Below are 25,009 nucleotides of genomic sequence, written 5' to 3'. Positions count from 1 at the left end.
AAAAAAAAAGAGGAGGAAGGGGCATGCCTAAGATATATACATAGGATTTAAATGAACATTAATCTCTGTTTAGATATTACATGTAGAGTGCTTCAATAATTCAGAAAGCTCCCATCCACCTCACAAATGTCTTCCCATAGCCTTGGACAATAGCATTGTCTTGTAGCACCCCTGATCCCACAGGCCCTGCTACTTGCTTCAACTGTAGCATTCAAGGAGAGCTACCTATCTGTGTTTCATAATTTCCATCTTTTGACATATTGTCACTGTATCTTCAAAAAGAGCAAATAGCACATCTGCTTCTCCAGTTACTCTTCCCAAGGCCACTTTCTTTCTTTTGTTTAAAAATATATTTTATTGATTTTTTTACAGAGAGGAAGGGAGAGGGATAGAGAGTTAGAAACACCAATGAGAGAGAAACATGGATCAGCTGCCTCCAGCACACCCCCTACTGGGCATGTGCCCGCAACCAAGGTACATGCCCTCGACCGGAATCGAACCTGGGACCCTTGAGTCTGCAGGCCGACGCTGTATCCACTGAGCCAAACCGGTTAGGGCAAGGCCACTTTCTATGTGTGCTCTCACAGAGTTGCATGGTGATGAAGTCCTGGGTCCTGCTCCACAGCTCTGATAGCTAACTTCAGTCACTGTACTCACCGTTCTCACCTTTCAAAATTGAGTTGCTTGCCAATGCCAATACACCCCTGACACCCATGGGCCTGTTAGAGGATCTAGTTGATAAATGGCCATAAGTGTATTAGGGGGATCGTAAGTTTTAACTTTGGCTTGACTTGAGACTTTCATGTACCTGCACCCTAATTGTAGAGCCTTTTCTACCAATACCTGTGAAACAAACTGCAGGAAGCCACCTTAGTATTTGTACCCACAAGGTTCACTAGCAACATGATCCCATTTGGCACGATTTCCAACTTAGAGTAGCAATGAATGATGGATGTCTTCTTACATATGAAGGAGAATCCTCTATGCTATTCAGAACCTCACCTACCATGCTGGACTACCACCGACCCATTTCAATTGTGTGTGGCTCGAAGTTTTTTTGTTTGTTTTTTTATTATTAGTTAAGGTATTACAAATGTGTCCTCATCCCCCCCCCATTAACCCCAACCTCCCCCCCCCCGCCCCGCACACTCATGCTCCCATCCCCCTGTTGTCCATGTCCATTGGTTTGGCTTATATACATGTATACAAGTCCTTCGGTTGAATACATCTGTGACTCATCGGTTCTCTCTTTTTTAGACCTAACACTCTATCTTCTAACTCAGCCTGCTTTCTGTAGTGTAAGGATACCTGAAGCCACATTCTGAATTGTGCAGAGAAGAAATACTGCATCTTGTCAACAGCAAAAAACTAGCATAAGTCTGAGATCATGACCACAAATACTACACTAGCATCACACAGACTGGATGGACCTAGACTTGATACACAGCTTTCCGTGGGTCTGTTGAATCACAAAACAAATCCCAGATAGATTTTTTTAAAACCAGAAAGAAATTCACAGACCAATGGGGTTATAAGTGTCACCACACTCCTCTGGATTTAGCAAAAGCTAGTCTCCCTGCCTGCGATCTAATTCATTCTCTAAATCTTACCTAAGTGTCATTTCTAAAATGTAAGTCGCCTCTCTGGCTCAAAAACCTTTTAACCTTTACATACTGAATGAAGCCCATATTCTTTAAGCATGACTTTCAAGGCCATTCACTGTCCTTATCTCGTCTCTCCCATTACCATCTTTGTCTCAGACCTGCTCCTATTTACTCCAGACCATACTGACCATGCAATGCCCTTTCAACTGTGTGCCCTACTTATGCCATTCCAACTTAAATACCCAGCTTGAAAGTTACTCTTCTGAGAAGTTTCCTAGGAGTCAGCACCACTTCCAAGAACTGCTCACTTTGCTGAACTCTTCTATTATCTTGTTAGAAGTTTATTACATGTAAGTACACAACCATAATCCATGATAGTTGTGCATATCCTTGTCTCCCAAGCAGGAATGTAAGTTGCGCCCTAACCGGTTTGGTTCAGTGGATAGAGCGTCGGCCTGTGGACTGAAGGGTCCCAGGTTCGATTCTGGTCAAGGGCATGTACCTTGGTTGCGGGCACATCCCCAGTAGGAGGTGTGCAGGAAGCAGCTGATCAATGTTTCTCTCTCATCGATGTTTCTAACTCTCTATCCCTCTCCCTTCCTCTCTGTAAAAAAAAATCAATAAAATATTTTTTTTTTTAAAAAAAGAATGTAAGTTGCTAGAAAAAGGCAATACTTGACTTACTTTTTATTTTATTTTATATTTTATTGATTTTTTACAGAGAGGAAGGGAGAAGAATAGAGACTTAGAAACATCAATGAGAGAGAAACATCGATCAACTGCCTCCTGCACATCCCTTACTGGGGATGTGCCCGCAACCAAGGTACATGTCCTTGACCAGAATCGAACCTGGGACCTTTCAGTCCACAGGCTGACGCTCTATCCACTGAGCCACACTGGTTAGGGCTTGACTTACTTTTTATTCCCAAGTGTCCTATACATAGTGAGCTCTCAACATTTGATGAACAAATGCCTTACTTTAAATGTTTTAAGAAGCATAACAACTGGGGTGAATTGGCAGACATTCTAGATCAGCAGGTCCTTGAATAACATCATTTTGTTATAATGTTGATAAGAAATTTAACTTTTGCTTATATCAATTAGACTATGGTAAAACCGGTTTCATTACATGTCATTTTGCATAAATTTGAAGAAACCATCAATGACATTAAGCGAGGATTTACTGTATTTTCACAATAATGAATTAACAAGCTCTTAAAAATCAGTGTAAAGGTTACCAGGCTAAAATATTAAATAATCTTGTTAATAAAATTACAGTGTTCAAAGTGGCAATATTAAGGAAGAAAAATTAAAAATTGGAATGAGCAGCATTCCTTCACTAGGAAAGACAACTGAACATATCACTATGCTGCAATACATGTTTCTTAAAGTTCAAACAAGGGTACAAGTGCTCCTCCTTGTCCTTTCCTTCCAGGAACTCCAGTCCAAAAGCTATTAGGTGGGATCAGGTGACCTAATGTTCTCTGTGGGGTGGGGAGAACTACAGCAGCCCAGGGGGATAGGTAGCATCCAAGTGGAGTTAAGAGTGGGCTCCAGCCCTAACCGGCTTGGCTCAGTGGATAGAGCGTTGGCCTGTGGACTCAAGGGTCCCAGGTTCGATTCCGGTCAAGGGCATGTACCTTGGTTGCGGGCACATACCCAGTGGGGAGTGTGCAGGAGGCAGCTGATGAATGTTTCTAACTCTCTATCCCTCTCCCTTCCTTTCTGTAAAAAAATCAATAAAATATATTTAAAAAAAAAAGAGTGGGCTCCAGACTGAGACATGGTCTAGGTGTGAGATGAAGAGGGAATCCATGTGGGTAGGTAGTGGTAGCCCAGGGGATTAGTCTGAGGAGGGTTAACAATGGATCCATGGATTATAGTGCACAAATCAACATTAGAGGTTGCAAAACGTAATTTTTCTAACTTTATTATTCCTTCTGCATTTATTGACTGGCATTCTTTTTAAAAAATGTATATATATTTATTAATTTCAGAAAGAAAGGGAGAAGGATAGAAACATCAATGATGAGAGAGAATCCTTAATCAGCTGCCTCCTGCACGCCCCCTACTGGGGATCGAACCTGCAACCTGGGTATATTCCCTGACCAGGAATCACATAGGTGACTTCCTGGTTCCTGGGTCGAGACTCTCAACTGCTGAGCAACATCCAGCTATGCCAATTTTAGAACATTTTTATAACTGCAAAAAGAAAGCTTGAACCCATTAGCAGTCTCTTCCCTATCCCACTGGTCCTCGGCAACCACTAATCTGTCTAGATTTTTCTGTTCTAGACATTTCATATAAATGGAACTATACAATATGTGGCCTTTTATGATTGGCTTGCACTTACAAAATAATGTTCATCCATGTTGTAGCATGTATCTGTGCTTCACTCCCTTGTATTCCATGTATGAATCTACCTCATTTTATTTTATCCATCATTTGGACATTTGAACTGTTTCTATATTTAGGCTATTTTGCTATGAATCTTCATATACTTTTTGTGTGGTCATGTTTCATTTCACTTAGGCATATACACAGGAGTGAAATCCTCACACTTACCTGACTTATTTTTTATTTATTTATTTTAAAAATATACTTTATTGATTTTTTTTTAAGAGAGAGGAAAGGAAAGGAGAGTTAGAAACATCTATGAGAGAAACATCGATCAGCTGCCTTCTGCACACCCCTTACTGGAGATGTGCCCGAAACCGAGGTACAGGCCCTTGACCGGAATCGACCCTGGGACCCTTCAGTCCGCCGCTCTATCCACTGAGCCAAACTGGCTAGGGCTTAACTGACTTTAATTACAGCTATCCTACTTTGTATGAAGTGATATCTTATTGTGGTTTTGATTTGCATTTCCCTACTGACTAATGTATTTATTGGATATTTGTGTATTTTCTTTAGAGAAATGTCTATTCAGATCCTTTGCCCGTTTTTAAACTTGGTTATTTATCTTTTGGGTGTTTTTTTTTTTTTGGTTATCTTTTAATTTTTGAATTGTAAGAGTTTAGCATGTAGTCCAGGTATATCTTGTTGAAATACATGATTTACAAACATTTTTTCTCATTTTGTGTGTTGTCTTTTCACTTTTTTGATGGTTTACTTTGTAGCACACGTTCCTAATCTTTTTTATTTTATGGTTTTATTAATTTTAGAAAGAGAAGGAAAGAGAGAGAAACATCAATTGGTTGCCTCCTATACGCATCCCAACTGGGGACTGAACCCACAACAGGGGCATGTGCCCTAACTGGGAATGGAACCGGCACCCTTACTGTGCATGGGACAACACTTAGTCAACTGAGACACACCAGCCAGGGCACAAATTCCTAATCTTGATGAAACCCATTGTTTTCCTTTTGTTGCTTGTGCTTTTGGTGCCAATGTCTAAGAGGCTCTGCCTAATGCAAAATTGCAAAGATTTACTTCTATGTTTTCTAAATGGATTCTAGTTGTAGCTCTTAAATTTAGGTCTTTCATCCATTTTGAATTAATTTTTGCACATGATGTGAGGCGTGGCCCAATCTAATTCTTTTGCGTATGGCTATCTAATTGCTCCAGGACCGTTTGTTGAATAGAGTATTCTTTCCCCAATGAATGATCTTAGCATCCTTATCGAAAATCAGTTTATCATAAACCTATAGGTTTATTTATCGACTCTCAATTCTATTCCACTGATGAATATGACTACTCTTATGCCAACACCACACTTTTTTTAATTATTACTCTATATTTTTAGTAAAGCTTGAAATTAGGAAGTGTCTTTCAACTTTATTCTTTTGTAAGGTTGTTTTCGTTATTCTGGGTCTCTTGAATTTCCACATGCATTTCAGGAACAACCTGTTCATTTCTGCAAAAAAGCCAACTGGGGCTTTGATAGGCACTGCATTAAATCTATAGATCACTTTGGGGAATATTAATACCTTAAAAGTATTAAGTCTTCCAATCTATGAATATGGTATATCTTTCCATTTATCGTCTTTTAATTTTTTTTGCAGGTAGGAAACACCTTTATTAGTAGCCTTAATTCATTCATCATGTAGTGTACAACATGGATCCCATGTCCAGAGGAGCTGTATCGATCTTTCCTGGCTGTGGCTTGCCCCTCCAGTCCAGATGCGAGGCTTCTGTCCATCATACCAGGGAAGCAAACCCTACCTTCCTAGGAGTTCCTGGAGTGCTGAGGGTCAAGACTGTCCCAGGATTGTGTAAGACTGTCCTAGGATTAGAACTTCAGTCTCTCCCATCTTGGCTAGGGTTCTGAAGAAGACAAGGCAGGAGCCTGAATGATCAGTCATTGGTTTTATGATCATTTTAAAAAAAAAGGAGTCTGAGAAGAGAAGCTGGGGTCCTTAGTCTGGGGAATCTCCTTGAGGTCCAAGCAGCTGTGTTTCCTTGAATCCTGCAGACCAGGCCATGGTGCCCCAGTGTCCTGTCCAGTCACTGGCTGGAGCTATAGGGTCAACTGAAGGTACATTCTTCCGAACAGCAGCGTGTTTCAGATCAGAGTTTTACCCACCAGATGTATGAAGGACAGAGGAAGTTGAGGGAGACGGTGACAGTGCAAGGTGGGAAGTCAGAGCAACAGGCGCCGATAGTACTGTGGCTGGGACAGGTACTGGGCCTGATGTACTCGGTAAGGGCCACCTGAGCCTTCTCCTGAAGATTTTCCATGTGCACTGGGTCTGAGAGGCCCAAGGCATTGGGTGTGAACAGCGTGATGGCCTTAAGGCAGAGGTACTTGACTGAATCGACCAGCAGGTAGTACAGCTTGTTTACCTGTCCTGGAAGGTGCATATCCAGTCCATGAAGGCTACAGGGCAATGGGCGTGGCATGCAGACCAGTGATGGCCAGCACTGGCGCTTTGTGCAAGGGCAGTACAGCCTGTGATGCATCCACTGTAGCTCAGGTGCAGCAGTGCCACCTGGTGGGCCACCAGCAGGTCAGGGAAGAAGGGCCTATGGCACACCCAACTCCACCTTGCTGAAAGCAGCTCTGTTGCCTGCTCACACACTTGTCCATGCCCAGTACCACATCTACCCCTGCTGCTGCCAGCACAGAGTCCAGAGCCCAGGAGTCTACCTGAGGATATCTAGGTCTTCTTCTTCTTTTTAAAATATATTTTTATTGATTTCAGAGAGGAAGGGAGAGGGAGAAACAGAAACATCAACAATGACAGAGAACCACCGAAGGCTGCCTCCTGCACAGGATTGAGTCCGCAATCTTGGCATCTGTCCTGACCAGGAATCAAACTATGACCTCCTGGTTCATAGGTTGACACTCAACCACTGAGCCACGCCAACCAGGCTCTAGGTTTTCTTGAATGCACATTAATTTTTGTCAGACTGAATCCACATTCCTTTTTCTTACCTAAAACATCTGTAGATTTCCCTACTTATTTAGCTTTGCTACCTATTAAAATAGAAGTATATATATATAGACTAGAGGCCTGGTGCACGAAATTCGTGCACTGGGGTGGGAGGGTTCCCTCAGCCCTGCCTGTGCCCTCTCACAGTCCAGGATCCCTCTCGCAGTCCAGGAGCCCTTGGGAGGATGTCTATCCAACTAGTCACTGCTCTTTACCACTCAGCTCACTACTCCTTAGCATTGCTGTGGAGGCAGGAGAGGCTCCCCGCACCGCCGCTGCGCTCACCAGCCGTGAGCCCAGCTTCTGGCTAAGCAGCACTCTCCCTGTGGGAACGCATGACCACCAGGGGGCAGCCCGTGTTGAGCGTCTGCCCCCTGGTAGTCAGTGCACGTCATAGCAACTGGTCGTTCTGCTGTTCGGTCAATTTGCATATTAGCCTTTTATTATATAGGATATGCTGCTCATATTCAAGGGAATTCTCAGGACTGTAAAGGATCTAGAGTTTTCCTGCTTACTGAAAATGCCTTATTTGGGTATTAAAGTCATTGAGGTTTCCTGACTATTCTTCTTATAAAATTTATTTAAGAAAACAGTCACCAATGAAACAGATGATTATGTTAACTTACACATAATGCACATGATCCTACTTTTATATCCTTCCTATATAATAAAAGTCTAATATGCAAATTGACCAAATGGTGGAACCGGGAACAACTGGTTGCTATGACACACACTGACCACTAGGGGGCAGATGCTCAACACAGGAGCTGCCCCCTAGTTGTCAGTGCACTCCCACAGGGGGAGCACCGCTCAACCAGAAGCCGGGCTCACAGCTGGCGAGCACAGTGGCGGTAGCCTCTTCTGCTTCCATGGCAGTCAGACATCCCCTGAGGGCTCCTGGACTGTGCAGGCTGGGCTGAGAGACCCCCCCCGCCGAATGCACGAATTTCGTGCACCAGGCCTCTAGTATAAGCATAAAAGTACACATTATGGCCCAGCCCTTGTGGCTCAGTGGTTCAACGTCAACCTAGAAACAAAGGGGTCATAGTTTGATTCCGTCAGGGCACATGCCCAGGTTGCGGGCTGGATCCTCAGTAGGGAGCGTGCAGGAGGCAGCTAATTATGTTTTTGTCTCATTGATGTTTCTATCTCTCTATCTCCCTTCCTCTCTCTCTAAAAACCAAGAAACGTATATATTTTTAAAAGTACACATTATGTAAGAGCATAGAAAAAACACTGTAAGAAAATACACTAATCTGTTATATGGTTACCTCTGGAGAGGAAGGAACAATGGGATGGAAAAGAGAACTAGCACTCTTGAATTTTTTCTTTTTTGCCATAAAAATATTTTCACATATTTCTGGTATAATTTTAAATATGAATAAGAATAAATAAAAACATGCCCAATAAAAGTTTTTTCAATATGTATCATCCTAAAAGTAAAGAACCTGCCTGACCTTGAGATCACAGGTGGTGTTGAGCAGCAGGTTGGAAGGTTTGAGGTCACGGTGCAGTACATTAGCTGAATGGATATATTTTAACCCTCTGAGGATCTGGTAAAGAAAATAGCAGATATGGTCGTTGCTGAGGTGTTGTGTCTTCAAGAGCTTGTAGAGATCTGTTTCCATGAGGTCCTGTACTATATATCTGTTTGGACAGGTTAAGGTAACACACCAAACAGCTGGTCACACTTAGCAAAGCACTGAAAACAAATGAACCCTTTCCTCAAGCAGTTCATTATTACATCATGAGGACCATAAGGGAAATGAGAAACTGATGAAAACTTAGTATTCCTTTATGTAAGGAATCTGAAGTAGTTAACTCTTTTTTAGATCTCGTAAGACAAACGGCATTATATTTGCTTGATAATGACCTATTATTTGCCTACATTAAGACCTGAAACAGGCTGTTATGGAAATATTCACCAATCTTGAAATCCTAACCTTCTTGGTCTCCGAGTTGTCCAACATCAAAAAGCCCCTCCAACGCTTGTTGGAAAGAGCTGGGTGAAGGTGGTGACCAGCAAGCATCATACACTCCTTTCTTTGGCCCAGCAACAACTTGTAATGTCACTGTTCTTCTGTCTCCCTTCTTGTTCCCTTCTCCTCAAAAATCAACCATAAAACTTTTGGAAATACAGGCCTAAAACACACTGCTATTAAATTCAACCCTCAATCTATCTACTTGACTTTTTAATTAATGTTAAGATCCTAAATAAGACTATGAGAACGGTGCTTGTGCTAGTTTTGTTTCTCTTGCTTTCTTTTCATGTATCTAAGCATCTATAACTTTAGTTATGGCTAAATTATTTACAGAAATTAAGTTATAAGCCTTTAGCTTTTTGTTGTTGTTGTTTGTTAATCCTCACCTGAGGATATTTTTCCCATTGCTTTTTAGAGTAGAAAGGAGAGGAGGATGGGGAGGGAGAGAAAGAGAGAAAAGAAGAGAAACATTGATGTGAGAGATACATCCATTGGTTACTTCTTGCACATGCCCCAACTAGGGCAGGGGACCGAACCCGAGATCCTTCATTGCACAGGCTGACACCCTAACCAGTGAGAAACACTGACCAAGGCAAGCCTTTAGCTTTTAACTTCACCATAATAGCATTTCATTAGTAATTATTTTGCATTTCTTTTATTTTTTATTAATCCTCACACAAGGCTATTTTTCCATTGATTTTTAGGGAGAGTCAAAGAGAAAGGGAAAGACAGAGAAACGCTGATGTGAGAGAAACACATCGACTAGTTGCTTTCTGCATGAGCCCTTGACCAGGGCCTATGTTGGAAGTATGTGCCCTTGACCGAATCAAACCCGGGACCCCTTGGTCCGCAGGCTGATGGTGGTCTATCCACTAAGCCAAACCGGCTAGGGCTATTTTGCCTTTCCTTTATTCATTTCTGTGTTCATATTAATGTATGTCTCCTACAGATTCATGCTAGATGAGACATGACATGGGATTCAAATGAAACCTTACTTGCAAACTTGTTATCAGTAAGAGATTTGATTTTTATGGCAAAAGGTAAAACAAGACAACAGTTGGTAGGAGCAGAAGGTATTTCACTTAAAATATGTTACAACTTAGTAACAAAGCTATTTAAAAATGGAAAGGGCTGCCTAGAGATAGTGAGCTACCTCTCCCTGGAGGCGCAGAATGCAAATTAGGCAAGCTGGTAGGAATCCTGCACTAGCTGAAACTGTAACTTTTCTGGCAGATCCTCTTCAGTATATTTAATGCCTTTATCTTCCAAATATAGTCTTTGCCCAGGTAGCATCCTCTGGACCTCCTTAGTCCAGATTTCTAAATGTTGGTCCTAGTTAATTACATAATTTCAGAGGAGAATCACCTTAAAGATCATGAGGGGCTAGTACAGCCGTGGGCAAACTACGGCCCGCGGAATGGATCCAGCCCATTTGAAATGAATAAAACAACAAAAAAAAAGATCGTACCCTTTTATGTAATGATGTTTACTTTATATTAGTTTAATATAATTTATATTTACTAATATTTATATTAATTTATATTAGTTCACACAAACACTCCATCCATGCTTTTGTTCCGGCCCTCCGGTCCAGTTTAAGAACCCATTGTGGCCCTCGAGTCAAAAAGTTTGCCCACCCCTGGGCTAGTACCTTAATTTTAAAGATGAGAAAACGGAGACCTAAAGGTAAAATGACTTTGTCTAAGATTAGGACTGTCTGGATTTGACCAGGTGATATCCAGAGTACCCTCTCTCTCTTTGTCTACAACTTATTCTTTTCTGTTTCATCATCATAACAACTATATCTTGAATGAAGAAAGCCTGAGTAGAAATGGTATTATCCAAGATTTTCCATAACTACACGTAAAGGAAATCTTTACTGAAATTGACAAGAGAAAACTGAATTTGTCCAAAGACACTAAAAATAGAACTGATAAAAAGCATCAGAGAAAAATTTTATATAATGCAAGTGTTAAAGTAAATGGCAAACATATTACAATTCCCCTTTAAATGTGCTCTATATACTTTTTCTTTAATCTGGTAAGTCCAGGACATTTCAAATTACATTTACTCAACAAGGTACCAAGTACTAGAGCCCGATGTCTGCAAAGGATACACATCTTTCATTTGCTCGATGGTTGGCGCTCGAATAATATCATTGATTCCAATGATGTTCTCGTGTCTGAAGCGCAGTAGGATTTTTATCTCCCTCAGGGTTCTCTGGCAGTAGGTCTGGTGCTCAAAAGGACTGATTTTCTTGATAGCTACTCGAACTTTGTTGACATTATCATAAGCAGAGCTAAAAAAAGGAAAAGGAAGGGGTAAGAGATAGCATTAAAACAATTCAGAATATCCTGGTAGAAAGAATGCAAACTGGTAAAGTATTAAATGTTTAACACTCTGGTTAAATATTTGTTTAATACATGTGAAGGCAGCATGTATTTATCCACAAAAAGGCCCCAAACTATGGGAGATGCAGCTGGAAAAAGGGAGCAGAGGGCCTGGCCCTGGTAATTGTGGATGCCCATTTTTATAAACCTGGCAACATGGGTTTATGACACACACACAAACCATTTCCCACTGTTTTTTTGTTTTGTTAATCCTCACCCGAAGATATTTTTCCATTGATTTTTAGATCCTGGGAGGGAGGGAGGGAGGGAGGGAAGCAGGGATGAGGAGGAAGAAGAGGTGGAGGAGGAGGAAGAGGAGAAAAGAGATTGATTGTGGCTGCCGATCACACCTGCAACCCTTCAATGCGCAGGTATGTGCCCTTGAAGAGGAATCAAACCTGTGACCCTTCAATGCGCAGGCCAAATGCTCTAACCACTGAAATACCAGCCAGGGCTTTCTCACTGATTTTAACAGCAATTGCATTCTGGTGAGAGTAATCATTTCTGCCTCCAAAACAATTTCCTACTGTTGTTTCAAATTCCTCTGAGTCAGCCAAAACATTCACATGACCATCAACTACATCTTCATCCATAACAAAATGGACCCAAGGAGACACACCTTGAATGTTTATCAAAATGACATGACTTTCTCTCCCCCTGGAAGAAATTTAACCAAGACATTTGGGTAGTCTTATAACAAAACCTATGAAGTATTTTTCAAAAAATACTTTCATAGCCCAGTTCAAAAAGGCCCAATTCTTTCCAAGTTGTCATTAAGGTCTGACCTAATAGAAATCCAAGCAGAAGCAATTACAACTATATCTTTAATTTTATGGTAAATTTGAATCTTTACAATCAGTATTCTTTTTTGGAAGAACGTTTCATATTAATAAATATCAACATCTGGCCCATCAAATGAAGCAATGAAATAACACTGACAGGCAATAAGACATTACTTCTTGTTTACTCAGGGTAAGTGCTAGAAATATAAAACAGTAAAATAAGTTTATTTCAAGTCTGTGCTTTTATAATGATATTTATCAGTCTACTTATTCAGAGAATTATTTGATGCATTTGTCTGACTCTATCACAAAACTATGCAATAGGGCAGTGATGGTGAACCTATGACATGCCTGTCAGAGGTGACACATGAACTCATTTTTTTGGTTGATTTTTCTTTGTTAAATGGCATTTAAATATATAAAATAAATATCAAAAATATACGTCTTTGTTTTACTATGGTTGCAATTATCAAAAAATTTCTATATGTGACACGGCACCAGAGTTAAGTTAGGGTTTTTCAAAATGCTGACACGCCGAGCTCAAAAGGTTCACCATCACTGCTATAGGGGGACCTTATCTTATCCAGCTTTAATTCTCCCACAATACCATTAATATAGTGCGCACAGGTGCCCCCAATACTTTGAAATCTATTTCCTTAAATACAAGAATCATTGCTTAAATCTTATTTTGCCTTGGTTTGCTGAATGAAGACCCAAACCACTGATTTGAAGGTAGGCAGGCAAAAGGATATATTAAGCAACCTTAATCAATATTGGGAATAAATTTTATTTTACTATTTTTTATTTTATTTTCTAATCCTTAAGAAAGAGGGGAAGGCAGAGAGATATATATCGATGTAAGAGAAACACATCAACTGATTGCCTCCTGTATGAGCCCCGACCAGGGCCCTGGCCGGGGAAGAGCTTGCAGCCAAGGTACATGACATTGACCAGAATTGAATCCAGGACCTTCAGTCTGCAGGCTGATGCTCTATCCACTGAGCCAAACTGGCTAGGGCAAGGGAATAAATATTTTTAAAAAATATATATTTATTGATTTCAGAGAGAAAGGGAGAGAGAGAAAGATAGAAACATCAATGATTCATCACTGATCAGCTGCCTCCTGCACATCCCCCACCGGAGACCAAGCCTGTGACCCAGGCAAGTGCCCTTGACTGGAACCCTTCAGTCCACAGTCTGACACTCTATCCACTGAGCCAAACCAGCTAGGCAAGGGAAATTCAAATCATAGAGCTTAAGTTCAACAAAAGGGAATACAGATTAAAATAGTTGCAAATTATCGGTTTAAACTCAACATGTAAAATTCTACTTTTCCTGAAACATGGTAGTCAAAGATGACCATGGCCATAAACTTGCTTTCAAGAACAAGACTGTTGGGGGGAGGGGTTTATGGTTAGTGTGCCCCTCCAATTACATCAACACTTTCTGTTTTAAGCGAGAAGTATGAGATCATTCTCATTTAGTTCCCTCTTGAAAAGAAGGTGTGACCCTATCTATGGAATTGGGTCTGTTCTTGTCTGCTCTACTCCATTCTGCTGTCTTTTTGGATTACACAATCTGTTGTAGAACCAATCACAAACAGTTTACACTCTTCCACAATACTCTGTATTTGCTCATTTCTCCTTGGATTTCTGTTTTGTTTTATATATTTATTGTTCTGATACTTGACAAATATATTTTATCAGTATACCTTTTACCATGGATTATTTGGTGTCTCTTAATATGTGGTAATTTTTTGTTATTAATCCTCACCCAAGGACATTTTCCATTGATTTTTGGAGAGAGTGGGGGGGGGGGGGGAGAGAGAGAGAGAGAGAGAGACTGATGTGAGAGAGACACATTAATTAGTTGCTTCCAGAATGCACCCTGACTGGGGCCAGGGACTGAGCCTACAACCGAGGTATGTGCCCTTGACTGGAATAAAATCTGAGACCCTTTAGTCCTTGGGGTGACGCCCTATCCATTGAGCCAAACTGATGAAGGCAATAGCGTTAGTTTTAAAATAACGTTGGTATTATCAACCCCATTTTCTTTTTTTCCCCTCTAAGAACTTAATCCTTGCTCCTTCTCCCAACTATTGCTATATATGCTACAGCTTTTGCTTTAACCAGTTAACTGCCACGAGTCCAAAACGGAAACCATCCCCACACGCCACAATATTTTGAATTTAATTTAAAAAATCAACTTGGAATGAATATTATAAAAATATTACTCACAATTCGGGTGTTCTTGAATATTTTCAGCTGAAAATTCTCACAAAAAATGATTTTAAAGTTGGTCAGGGCCACTTAGGGAAAACAGTTTAATAGATGCACGTGTGGGAGGGTCCACAGTTTGCGTCTACAGATGCTTATAGCGTACAATGGGTTAAATATGAGTTCTGTAAACAATTTAATTGGGATCTTAATCCAATCTGTGACTACACAGTCTTTGGGTAGATTAATTTTAGATACTCATATTTCTCTTTTAGCTGATAAATTTGCTATTTTCAAAAATAAAAATTCAAGGTTAAATTGCTCAAGATTAGGAGAATAAAGAGTTTCCTAACTCATCCTTCTAAGGTGAATGCGAAGGGGTCAAGGTGAATATACTAATACTAGAGGCCCCATGCAGTGGGGGTGGGGGTGTCCGGCCTACACCATCTCCAATCCGGGACCCCTCGGGGTATGTCCGACTGCTGGTCCCTCTCGCAATCCAGGACCACTGGCTCCTAACCACTCACCTGCCTGCCCGCCTAATGCTCCCAACTGCCCTCCCCTGCCGGCCTGATCTCGACCCTAACTGCTCTCCCCTGCAGGCCTGATCGCCCCTAACTGCCTCTGCCTCGGCCTCCACCACCATGGCTTTGTCTGGAAGGATGTCGGATGTCCGGAAGACGGCCAGTCGAACCACTCTAATTAGTAATTACCCTTGTATTAGTATAAACAATATAGATGAATCTTAAAATAATTATACTGAGGGAAGCCAGACCAAAAGAAAATTTCTTGCATTCATATAAAATACAAACTAATCTATGGGGATAGAAAATAGATCAACAGAGTTGCCTGGGGCTGGTGGGAGGAACACATAAATTGAAACTAGGTAACTTTTGGAGGTGATGAGTATGTTTATTATTTTTATCGTGTTGATAATTTCATGGGAATGTCAAACTTATCAAACTGTACACTTTATGTGCAGTATATACAGTATTCTATATCAATTACTTCATCAGGGAGCACTCATAAAAGGAACCAGGGTTCTTTGGATGTGTGGTTTATTCCCAGGCCTGTGTGGGTGGGAACAGACAGATTCCAGAAATGTATTTGACCAGTAAATGTGAAAGTAGAAGCCCACAAAATTCTGGAGATTATTTAACATGTTTTGTGATCACTTAGGGAAGAAAGGGGAACCAGAATGAGTCAATTATAAACAAATCATCCTAAACTAACTTCATTTCCTGTTTTGATAGGGTTACCACAACACGAGAGTGATGCCAGAGTTGTGGTAGATTCAAACCTCACTTGTTAAGCACTTCCTATTTGTGAGACTTCATGTTAGGACTGGTGGCAAAAACAAATAATGATCCCAACTCTTAAGAAGCTTGCAATTTAATGAGGGAAGGAGGCAGGAACAGACAACATACATACATACTGCCTTTATCATAGTAAAACACATCTGAAACACCGGAAAAGCTGGGTAGATTAAGTCCAAATAAGGGTTTTAAGGAGAGGATTACAAGATGAAAGGCGAGCAGGCTTTCAAAAGAGGAGCAAGGTTATAAATATAAAGAAAGACAAGGGCCACCACATGGAGAGGAAAATGAGCAGAACATACATGGGAATGACTGGCCCTCACCCAGCCATGCCCCTCCTCATGAGGTAGCTTATGGGATCCAGGGAACATGCCCATCAGGAGCTCAAGAATCCACCTGTCTCCCAAATTGGCTTCCAAGGCTGTGTGTATCTCCTGCACAATGGCTCTGTTGAGCAGAATGATCCTCCAGTGTGTGCACAAGGGGTAACCAAGGGGCAGTATTTGCAGGGTGTGCACTACACCTGGAATATCATGTCATGTGCCCACGCACACAAGCTCAAGCTCACGATGGAGACTGCTGGGGCTGAGAATAGAAGAGGGCTATGCTGGAGATCTGCTTGGTTTGAACCGTTGGCACCAAACTCTAAATAGGCCCCCAAATATCAATTAAAACTTGACCTTCCAGGTCTTTAAGGTTTATTGGTCATGGTAAGGAGGGAGAATATATTCAACGTTTCTTAGTTTGATTTATATGGTATGTAGGGCTCCATTGTAGTCTTGATCCAGACTAGCTTATATTGCAAACTTTTAATACTCTCTACTCTTGATCACATCTCCACCTTTCAAGATCTTATTTACTACCTTGTAAAAAGCAACAACAGTTAACATAGTTGATGTCATACTTTAAGTTTTGTTTCCCTCATGTCAAGACTTCTGTTTTTGGTATATATTATATATGAGGCAGATGAGTACTCAGCAGCAAAGTACATTAAAATACTTAAAAAACTTAGAATTCTTAGGAGCTTGAGGGTTTTGTTTTGTAATAAACGATTGACAGCACTCTAAATCTATCATATCTATAAGGATTATTGGTGTTTTTTGTGATGACTAAGTTAGGATCAGAAATATCCAGGTTTATTAAATAACTTTCTCATTGTGCAGATGTAAATTGAATAAGCATTCAAACTGAGATCAAACAATCCTAAATAGTATTTATTTATGTATTCACTGTATATTACTGATACATTGCTTTGCCTTGTTTCCTGTATGTACATCACTCAAAATGTTTATAATTATTATTTGGAACTAAATGGTGGTAATAATGAAAAGAAGTTTTGTTAGCAATTCTTATTTTAAAATAGCTGCAATTTATTGAACATAAGCACTGCTCTATGTTAACATCTGTGGACATCTTTCAGAGGGTGGTATTTTAATGGTCACTTCAAAAGCAGGTAAGGTTTAAATATAGGCCGTCAATGAGAAAGACCTGTAGAAAGGAGAGCTGCAGGTGCTAAAGCATGGAAGGTAGAGTACAAGTGCTAGGTCATTCAATATGGCTGGAGTTTAGAATCCGCCCAGGGGAAAAGCAAAAAAGGGGATGCCAGACTGAGAAAGCCGAGAAATCTATACTTTTATTAAAAAAAAATTATTTTTATTGATTTCAGAGAGGAAGAGGGGAGAGAAGGAAGGAGGGAGAGAAACATCAATGATGAGAGCGATACATTGATTGGCTGCCTCCTGCATGCCCCCCACAACCCGGGCATATGCCCTTGACCAGAATCGAACCTAGGACCCTTCAGTCTGTAGGCCAATGCTCTATCCACTGAGTCAAACCAGCCAGGGCAAGAAATCTATACTTTATTCTGATAATAGAAAGAATCCTTGGACCATGAGAATGACACTATCAGAACACAGGTATTTCTATAGACTGAAGGAGGCTAAAACTAGAAATAGTTAAGGCTAGTGAGAAGACTATAGTTGTAATTCTCAAAATATTTATACTCCTTACTACTCTGAAATTACAACAGTTCTTAGATCTGCTGCTTGAGCTTGCTATTTAAGGCATTAATAAAGAAGCACATACATTAAAGATGTATTTTATCAATATTTAAAAGGGAGTATTTGAAGAAAACTGATTTCCTTGGTAGTCATAAATAATTTATCTTATTCATTTAAAAACAATCTGAAGAGCCACAGGTTTCAATGACTGCCTAAAGCAGCGGTCACCAACCTTTCAGGCCTCACGGACCACCAGTTGGCGACCGCTGGTCAAAAGGATCCATGGCAGAATAAAGATTAAGAACTCTCATTAGGCAGTTTACAGGCTCAGTGGAAATATCAGACAGAAAACTAGTAAAGAAGTTTGTATTCAAGAGGAAGAAATGTCAGTCTGGGACCTTGAAGGAAGCATACTGAATAACTTAAAAAATTTTAAATATTAAAGTCAATTATATTTATCAATCATCTACATTGTACTGAGTGCTATGAATACAGCAGTGTAAAATGGAAAGCTTCCTCTTGTCATGAACTTTATATAATATGGCAAGGGATAAAAAACATTTATATTATAAATATATAAATTAGAATGGAAGCCAACAAACAATATATAAATTATATAATTAATGTCATCATGGATAACTAGAGAGCTTATTTTAATTAGGGGCTTAAGGAAGGCTCTTCCTCTCTAAGGAAATGGCATTTAAAACAGAGACCTGAAGAATGAGCAGGAATTAGCCAGGTTGAGGGATGGCAGAGAAGGTTAAGTATTCTATCAAGCAGGGAGGGGTTAGGCCTGAGTCTTTGTGGATCCAAAAGAAGGCCATGTGGCTGAAGTGTACCAAGCAGAGAGGGAATGGCTCAGGATAAGGGCAAAGAAATAGGCAGTAACGTGGCAGTTGTGCTAAGGATTTAAGATTTATCTTACATGCACTTCCACTTAAAGCTGGGGACTAAGAATACCCAATTTATTTATATATATGTATTTTTTATGTATTTTTATTGATTTCAGAGAGGAAGAGGGAGATAGAAACATCAGTGATGAGAGAATCAATGATGAGGGAATCTTCGATCCAGCTGCCTCCTGCACTGGGGATAGAGCCAGCGACCCTGACATGTGCACTGACTTGGAATTGAATTGTGACCTCCTGGTTCAACACTCAACCACTGAACCAAGCCAGCCGGCGCCCAATTTATATTTTTAAATGATCTTTCCAGCTGTGATATTAAGAATGAATCGTATAAAAGGAAAAAGGAAAAACAAAACACAACAAGGAAACCATTTGAAGCATTGCAATAGTGAGAAATGATAGCAGCTTGCACTAAACAACAAGCACATTAACTGGCATTTTAAGCAGGTTCATTGTGTTAAACCATGCCACCCAGTGCAAAGACATTTAACATCTCAGGCCCAAGGGCACTATAAACCAGTAGCACTCTTAAGTCAGTAAAATAATTGAACAAAGAAGAACAACCACACCTTTGAGGGGAGTAGTAAAACCCCTGAAGGCTACAAGAATGATGACAGTGGAGAAAGGAGGAATTAGGAAGACTGGAAAAGAAAGGTGCTGAGTGGGATCTTGTGAATGAAATGGGTAAACAAGTCAAGTAATACCATTAAGGCTGAAAATGAGCTGTGCAGACAGGAGAAAAAAATTTGCAATATGTATTTAGAATATAAAGAATTCTTACAAACTTCAAGATAAGATGACAACACAGTATTTAAAAATAGGCAAAAGATTATAGACACTGAAGTGAGATAATAAACACATGACAAGATGACTGGTGAGTCATAGGGAAATGCAAACTAAAACCATATACTCATTAAAGAACAGCTAAATAAAGAGAACTGACCACATCAAATGCTGATGAAGATGTAGAAAAGCTTGAACTCTCATAGAGTCTGCAGGTGGAACTGCAAAATAGTACAACCACTATGGAAAAGTTTGGCAGTTTCTGAAAAGGTATATATACAGTTACCATATAACCCAGCAATTCCATTCCCAAGTATTTATTCAAGAAATGAAAATAGAGAGAACCAAGGTGGCGGCATAGGTAAACACCGGAGAATGCTGCCTCGCACAACCACTTCAAAAATACAACTAAAGCCAAAACTGGTTTGGCTCAGTGGATGGAGCGTCGGCCTGCGGACTGAAGGGTCCCAGGTTCGATTCCGGTCAAGGGCATGTACCTGGGTGGCGGGCACATCCCCAGTGGGAGATGTGCAGGAGGCAGCTGATCGATGTTTCTCTCTCATCGATGTTTCTAACTCTCTCTCTCTCCCTTCCTCTCTGTAAAAAATCAATAAAATATATTAAAAAAAAAATACAACTAAAAGACGGAACGGACATCACCCAGAACCACAGGAAAGCTGGCTGAGGGGAAATTCTTCAACTAGAAGGAAAGAGAACAGCATACGAGACTCAGAGGAGGCGCAGTGCGGAAAATACAAAGGTGCGGAGATGCACGTGGAGCGGGCTGGTGGCTGAGGGCGCGGTTGTCATTTTCAATCGGGAGGGAGGCTCAGGCCCTGAGCTCCAGTTCTGGGCGAGTCTCTAGGGACGCAGACTCAAACGGGAGAAGCGGGACTGTCAGGCATCGGTCGGAACTCGAGGGCAACTTTCTCTCCGAGGTTTGCAGCGGTTGCTGGGACTCTGAGAGGCAGAGCCTCTGGGGTCGGGACCGAGAGCAGCCATAACTGCTCCCTCCGCCCGCCCTGTTTGATCCCGTGCGACCCGCCCCACCCAAGCCCTGCACAGAGCCATTTGCTGGATAGCCTCAGGCAAAGGCTAGATTAGCACCTCCCCAGAGGACAGACGTTTTCCCACTGCAGACACAGCTGATTCTCACAGCCAGTTGGCCTGGAGGTCAAATCCCCCCAGTATTAACTACAACAATCAAGGCTTAACTACAACAAGACTGCGCACAAAGACCACTAGGGGGTGCACCAAGAAAACATAAAAAATGCGGAGACAAAGAAACAGGACAAAACTGTCAATGGAAGATATAGAGTTCAGAACCACACTTTTAAGGTCTCTCAAGAACTGTCTAGAAGCCGCCGATAAACTTAATGAGATCTACAAGAAATCTAATGAGACCCTCAATGTTATGATAAAGAACCAACTAGAAATTAAGCATACACTGACTGAAATAAAGAATACTATACAGACTCCCAACAGCAGACCAGAGGATCGCAAGAATCAAGTCAAAGATTTGAAATGCGAAGAAGCAAAAAACACCCAACCAGAAAAGCAAAATGAAAAAAGAATCCGAAAACACGAAGATAGTGTAAGGAGCCTCTGGGACAGCTTCAAGCGTACCAACATCAGAATTATAGGGGTGCCAGAAGATGAGAGAGAGATATTGAAAACCTAATTGAAGAAATAATGACAGAAAACTTCCCCTACCTGGTGAAAGAAATAGACTTACAACTCCAGGAAGCGAAGAGAACCCCAAACAAAAGGAATCCAAAGAGGACCACACCAAGACACATCATAATTAAAATGCCAAGAGCAAAAGACAAAGAGAGAATCTTAAAAGCAGCAAGAGAAAGAAACTCAGTTACCTACAAGGGAATACCCATACGACTGTCAGCTGATTTCTCAACAGAAACTTTGCAGGCCAGAAGGGAGTGGCAAGAAATATTCAAAGTGATGAATGCCAAGAACCTACAACCAAGATTACTTTGTCCAGCAAAGCTATCATTCAGAATTGAAGGTCAGATAAAGAGCTTCACAGATAAGGAAAAGCTAAAGGAGTTCATCACCACCAAACCAGTATTATTTGAAATGCTGAAAGGTATCCTTTAAGAAGAGGAAGAAGAAGAAAAAGGTAAAGATACAAATTATGAACAAATATGCATCTATTGACAAGTGAATCTAAGAATCAAGTGAATAAATAATCTGATGAACAGAATGAACTGCTGATTATAATAGAATCAAGGACATAGAAAGGGAATGGACTGACTATTCTTGGGGGGGAAAGGGGTGTGGGAGATGAGGGAAGATACTGGACAAAAATCGTGCACCTATGGATGAGGACAGTGGGTGGTGAGTGAGGGCGGAGGGTGGGGTGGGAACTGGGAGGAGGGGAGTTATGGGGGGGGGGGGGAAGAGGAACAAATGTAATAATCTGAACAATAAAGATTTAATAAAAAATAAACTAAAAAAAAAAAAAGAAAAGAAACCCCTAACCTTTTGAATAGAATGGATAGGATTAAGACCAAATAGTATAAATACAGATGTTAGATGACAATAAAGGGAGGAACCTGGCTAGGAGGAACCTGGTTATGATGATCACCTGAAAAAAAAGAAAGAAAGAAAGAAATGAAATGAAAATATATGTCCACAGAGACTTGTATATAAATGTTTGTAAGGGATTTATAACTAGAGGCCCAGTGCACAAAATTCATGCACAGGTAGGGTCCTTAGGCCTGACAAGGGATCAGAGCCGATCAGGTTCCCCGCCTCCCACTTCCCTCGCTTCCTCAGCACCCGGCCGCGGCCACCAGTCCCCTACCATGTTCTGTGCCGCCCCCTGGTGTTCAGCACACGTCATAGCGAGCGACTGAACTCCCAGTCTCCCGGCTGAACTCCCAAGGGGACACTTTGAATATTAGCTTTTTATACATATAGAAGATAGCCACAAACTTGGAACAACCCAAATATTCATCCACAGTGGCAGGGTAAACAAACTGTGCCATCAATACAATGGAAAAGTACTCAGCAATGAAAAGGAGAAAACTACTGATATATGTAATAAGGATGAATCTGAAAAACTAAGTGAAAGAAGCCAGACACACAAAGAATACAGACTTTTAAAATTCCATTTATATAGAATTCTAGAAAGGTTGAAGCTGATCTACAGTGTCAGCTGATCTCTGGTTTTCTGAGGTGAAGACTGACTGAAAAGGGGCACAAGGGAGCTTTGTTATGTAATGTTCGTATCTTCATTGTGATAGTGGTTACACAAGTATATATACATTTGCCAAAATTCATATAACTCTGAACATATAAAAGTTGTTAGTTTATTGTACATAAATTATATCTCAAAAGGTGATTTTAAAAAACGGAGCTGTTCTATAAAATTATGGGTTGATTTTCTTTCATTATTACAGTATTATTTATTAATTATTGTATTTTCCATTCAACTGCAACTGTAAACCTACTTTTACCCCACCCTGTATACTCACATTAAAGGCAACTGCAAGGGAAATATTCTAAACCAGTTCTGAACAATGGCAGTATCATTAAAATAAGTGCCCAGCGAAGCCGGTTTGGCTCAGTGGATATAGAGCGTCGGCCTGTGGACTGAGGGGTCCCGGGTTCGATTCCGGTCGGGGGCATGTACCTGGGTTGCGGGCACTTCCCCAGTGGGGGATGTGCAGGAGGCAGCTGATCGATGTTTCTCTCTCATCGATGTTTCTAACTCTCTATCTCTCTCCCTTCCTCTCTGTAAAAAAAAATCAATAAAATATATTTTAAAAAAATAATAATAAAATAAAATAAGTGCCCAGCCTTCCATAGTCATTTTCTAAAGCTTTGATATAAATATAAAATTTCTGGTATGTTCAGATTTTCTCCCTATCCTCCCCAGCCCCCTGTCATCATAGTCATTTCACAGCAGAGACTCAATAATATTTATGGAAAATAGCTTGTTTAAATAAAATAGATGTCTTTTCTTTTTTTTTAGTTAGCTGTAGAGTCACAACTTTCATGCACAGACTTTAATTATATTGCATTACTTATCACTAAGTAACAAAAAGTGCTCTCATACAGCACACAATGGTAATCCATTTCTCCACTGAAAGATAGCAGCACTCTTGAACACACTAGAAATTTGGGCTATAATTGTGGAATTGCTATAAACTCTAAAATAATTGGGAATTATTAACTAAAATTTCCCAGTTTAATATAAAATGTAAAATTAATTTAAGAGTGGTAGATAACTTACTTTTAAAACTTTTGCGGAAAATCATAAAATAATTGACAAGAAATCAAGTAATTATTTTAAAATCCTTAATGTTTTATAATGTATTATAAAAATAAAGATGATATCCATATACTTCATAAAAATTCTAAGTTTTACAAGTTCAAACAGGTTAGGTTCCCAAATGCATTTTTCTTTGAGGAAAATTAGATCTTTTAATAAATTATAAATGCTCCCATTATTCCATAATCAAGGTTATGTGAGTGTACAAAGCATTAATTTTCCCAATTGGGCTTAATAACTTAGAGAATCTGACTTGTCAAGTCATTCTGTGTGGAGTTCATGACTACTCCGCCTTATGATTTGGGAGAAAGTTTAAGGTCGTATTTCTCTAGGGTTCATTTCCTTCACATACTAGGACTTTATACATTAAAATAGATATCTTATCATGCACAAGCACCACATATTATACCCGGTGTTAAGCAAGTAAAATGCTACCTATCAGCCATGAATGGGTTATTTTTAAAGAAAGCTATTAAGCTGTTCTCTAAGCTATCCATTTTGGTGAACTTTAATTATCTGAACACAAAACTACAGTATTTCGTTTCACAGATAAAAATTAACTTGTCTTCAGAGGTAAGTAAGTTAGACTGATCTAAATTAATGTTCTAAAAATAAGTAGGTAGATAATAATATATTTCTTACTTTAAGCTTGATTCTCTCATAATTTACTAACCAAGAAAGCCAGTGCAAAGTTTTCTTTAAGAGGGTGCAAATGATTAAGTGAGCAAATAAAAGCTAGTCAAAAGTCATTTTAGCTATAAAATCATCATAATTTTACATTATTTTAAAAATCAATGCTTCAACATGGTATAGATCAGTGGTTCTCAATCTTCTGGCCCTTTAAATACAGTTCCTCATGTTGTGACCCAACCATAAAATTATTTTCGTTGCTACTTCATAACTGTAATGTTGCTACTGTTATGAATCGTAATGTAAATATCTGATATGCAGGATGGTCTTAGGCGACCCCTGTGAAAGGGTCATTCAACCGCCAAAGGGTCGGGACCACAGGTTGAGAACTGCTGGTACAGATAATCACAGCTTAAAACTGATGTCATTAACATGTATGCAACCTGACTAGAAAAGGTGCACAGCCCAGAGCTTGAACAAATTTGTCTACAAATGCGTTTTTTAATCTCTTCAAGTAATAAAACAGGGCCAAATAGTCAGATACTAGTAAATTGCAATTCTGGCCCTTATCCCTTACTAGTTGAGACATCTCTTAGCAACCATTTGCTTGGCTCAAAAATTAGGAAAGCTATAAAAAGAGGATAAGCTCAAGGATTGTGAAGAGTGTAGAATAGCAGATGCAAAAACTAAAAGAATATTAGTTAGGCCTTCTCCCCCAAAGTGGTA

At 40.1% G+C, this 25,009-nt stretch overlaps 1 protein-coding gene across 1 annotated transcript in view; it reads right to left on the bottom strand.

Moving 5' to 3' along the window:
* MAPK1 (mitogen-activated protein kinase 1) overlaps positions 1-25,009 on the bottom strand; it is a 79,795-nt gene that overhangs the window by 27,178 nt on the left and 27,608 nt on the right. Inside the window, exons 2-3 of the mRNA XM_059677183.1 lie at positions 11,078-11,260; positions 8,437-8,626 (exon numbers count right to left, since the gene is read on the bottom strand). Coding sequence (XP_059533166.1) covers positions 8,437-8,626; positions 11,078-11,260 — 373 coding nt within the window. The remainder of the gene's footprint in view (positions 1-8,436; positions 8,627-11,077; positions 11,261-25,009) is intronic.

The sequence above is a fragment of the Myotis daubentonii genome, chromosome 19 (assembly GCF_963259705.1).
Source record: "Myotis daubentonii chromosome 19, mMyoDau2.1, whole genome shotgun sequence".
Lineage (NCBI taxonomy): Eukaryota > Metazoa > Chordata > Mammalia > Chiroptera > Vespertilionidae > Myotis > Myotis daubentonii.
The sequence above is the reverse complement of the archived record's forward strand: the minus strand, read 5'-3'. Positions and strand labels throughout refer to the sequence as shown.